The sequence below is a fragment of the Helobdella robusta genome, assembly GCF_000326865.2.
Source record: "Helobdella robusta unplaced genomic scaffold HELROscaffold_46, whole genome shotgun sequence".
NCBI classification, from domain to species: domain Eukaryota; kingdom Metazoa; phylum Annelida; class Clitellata; order Rhynchobdellida; family Glossiphoniidae; genus Helobdella; species Helobdella robusta.
This window is the reverse complement of record NW_008705138.1, coordinates 832,693-834,853: the sequence shown is the minus strand read 5'-3', so window position 1 is coordinate 834,853 and position 2,161 is coordinate 832,693. Positions and strand designations below refer to the sequence as shown.

The 2,161-nt window shown below is 39.5% G+C and overlaps 1 protein-coding gene across 1 annotated transcript; it reads right to left on the bottom strand.

Annotated features, from left to right (window-relative positions):
• Positions 1-427: 427 nt before the first annotated feature.
• HELRODRAFT_178182 (hypothetical protein) lies at positions 428-823 on the bottom strand (the record flags this gene model as incomplete). Its single annotated transcript, XM_009026315.1, has 1 exon — positions 428-823. The coding sequence occupies one exon, from the start codon at positions 821-823 to the stop codon at positions 428-430; it is 396 nt and encodes a 131-aa protein (XP_009024563.1).
• Between the last annotated feature and the right edge of the window lie 1,338 nt (positions 824-2,161).

Below are 2,161 nucleotides of genomic sequence, written 5' to 3'. Positions count from 1 at the left end.
GCGACACATGATTCGCCAGGTATAACTTTGACGTTTTTGAATAGCCTTCGGTGTTGTTGCTTGACAGCGAAAAAATCAATTTGTGTGGCTGATGGTCCACTTTGTATGCTATGAGATGTTCCAACCTCTTTCTAAAATGTGTTCAGTAAACAAAACCCGTAACCTTCAGCAAACTCAAGGATGCGGTTGCCATCTTCATTCCGTTTTCCATAGCATGTACGTTGTCAAAACCATCTGTTTTCTCTCTAACGTGGCCATTGAGATCGCCTTCAATCAGGATTGTTTCAGATTTTGGTATTGTTGAGATGGTATTAGAGAATGCAGTCCAGAAGTCATTTTTCATTTCTCCTGATTCGCCTGTCTGTGGTGCGTATGCAGAAAAAATAATCATTGTCTGCTTTTCTATGCGAAGCTAGATCCACATGAGTCATGAATTAATCCTTTTAATATCCAGTACTTCTTGGGCTAGCGGTTCTTTGACAAAAATTCCAACACCATTTTTGGCCGTCTTTTGATCATTCCAGAATAGTTTATATTTTTCTTTGTCTGAGTTGACATGACAGACACCATTCGTTTTCCATCGGGTTTCCTGAAGGCAGCAGATGTCAATCCTTCTACGCTCGAGCATTTCTGCAATTTCCATGCTGCGGCCAGTCAGTGATCCAACATTGAGTGTTCCAAGTCTAAGTACCATAGAGGAACCATTCTGAATTTTTCTGCAACATCCCTCCGCTATTGCATACTTCCCAGTGATTCTTGGCACTCCTTGACCACTTAAGGCCTGCTGGGTACTAGGGACCGTTGTTTTTCTTTGTGATGGCATAAGAGTAATTTGAGAAAAAGTTTTTACATCCGGACACCCTTCCTGACGACAACCACCAGTTATAAGTGGTGGGCCTAGCCTTTTGCTCAAAATCACGCAAGGCAGCGTGGATGCAGTTTTATGTCATACCTAGGACCAATCATGACAAGGAAAATATTTTAAAAGTAACAAATTTCTTCGAACAAAGTATTGAAGATATGAAATATCAGGTTGGTGCAAAAATAATGTCGGTTTTCTACCATCCATTTTAAAATGCAATAAATTTGCTTTCATTTGAGATATTTAATCAAAATAAGATCCATAACAATCTATGCACATTTGCCAATGAGAAATTAAATCATTGATGCCTGTAGCATAAAAATCAGGGGTTCTAGAGGCGACAAACTGTAAGAAGGCATTTTTTGTAGCTTCTTTGGTTTTGAAGCACTTTTCACGCAAAAAGCTGTTGAGGTGTTTGAAAAAAGGAAATCTATTGGTGAGAGGTCTGGTGAGTATGGTGAGTGAGGGAGAATCTTGTAACCCAATGCGTTCAGTTATCATTGAGAAGGATCAGACCCTTTCTGCTGTTAACCAATGCAGGACGTAGTTGGTGTAATTTCTGGTGCATCTCATCAATTTGTTGGCAGTACATCTCTCTATTAATCTTTTGACCAGGTTTTAAAAAGCTATGGTGAATCAATCCAGCTGCAGACAACCAAACTGTCACCATTAACTTTCTTTGGTACAATTTTGGCTTGGGAAAGTGTTTTGGACTCTCATCATGATCCAACCACTAAGCTGAACGTCGTCTGTTATCATATAGGATCCATTTTTCATCACACATCACAATCCGGTCAAGAAACGGATCATTTTTATTAAGCAGAACAAGTGTAGCTGACACCTCAAAATGCCAAATTTTCTGATTTTCGTTCAATTCATGTGGAACCCACTTGTCAAGCTTTTTGACTTTACCAATCTGTTTCAAATGACGAACTACTCTTGTGTGATCAACCTTGAGTTCATCAGCAACTTCTCAAGTAGTTTTAGCTGGGTTTGTGTCAATAATTTCCTTCAGTTTGTCATCATCAATCCCGGATGGTCACCCGCGATCCTCATCATCTTGGAGGCTTATGTCACCAGTACGAAATTTTTTAAACCATCTTTGTGTGGTACACTCAGAAGCACCGACGTCGCCCCATGCTTCCACAATATTACGAGTTGCCTCTGCTGCATTATGCCCGAGTTTAAACTCATGAAGCAAAATAATCTGAAAATCACGCTTAGACAACATTCTCAAATATCACTCAAAATAAAAGACACTGAATAGTTGGACCAATTAATTAATAAAGGCTAGATAGA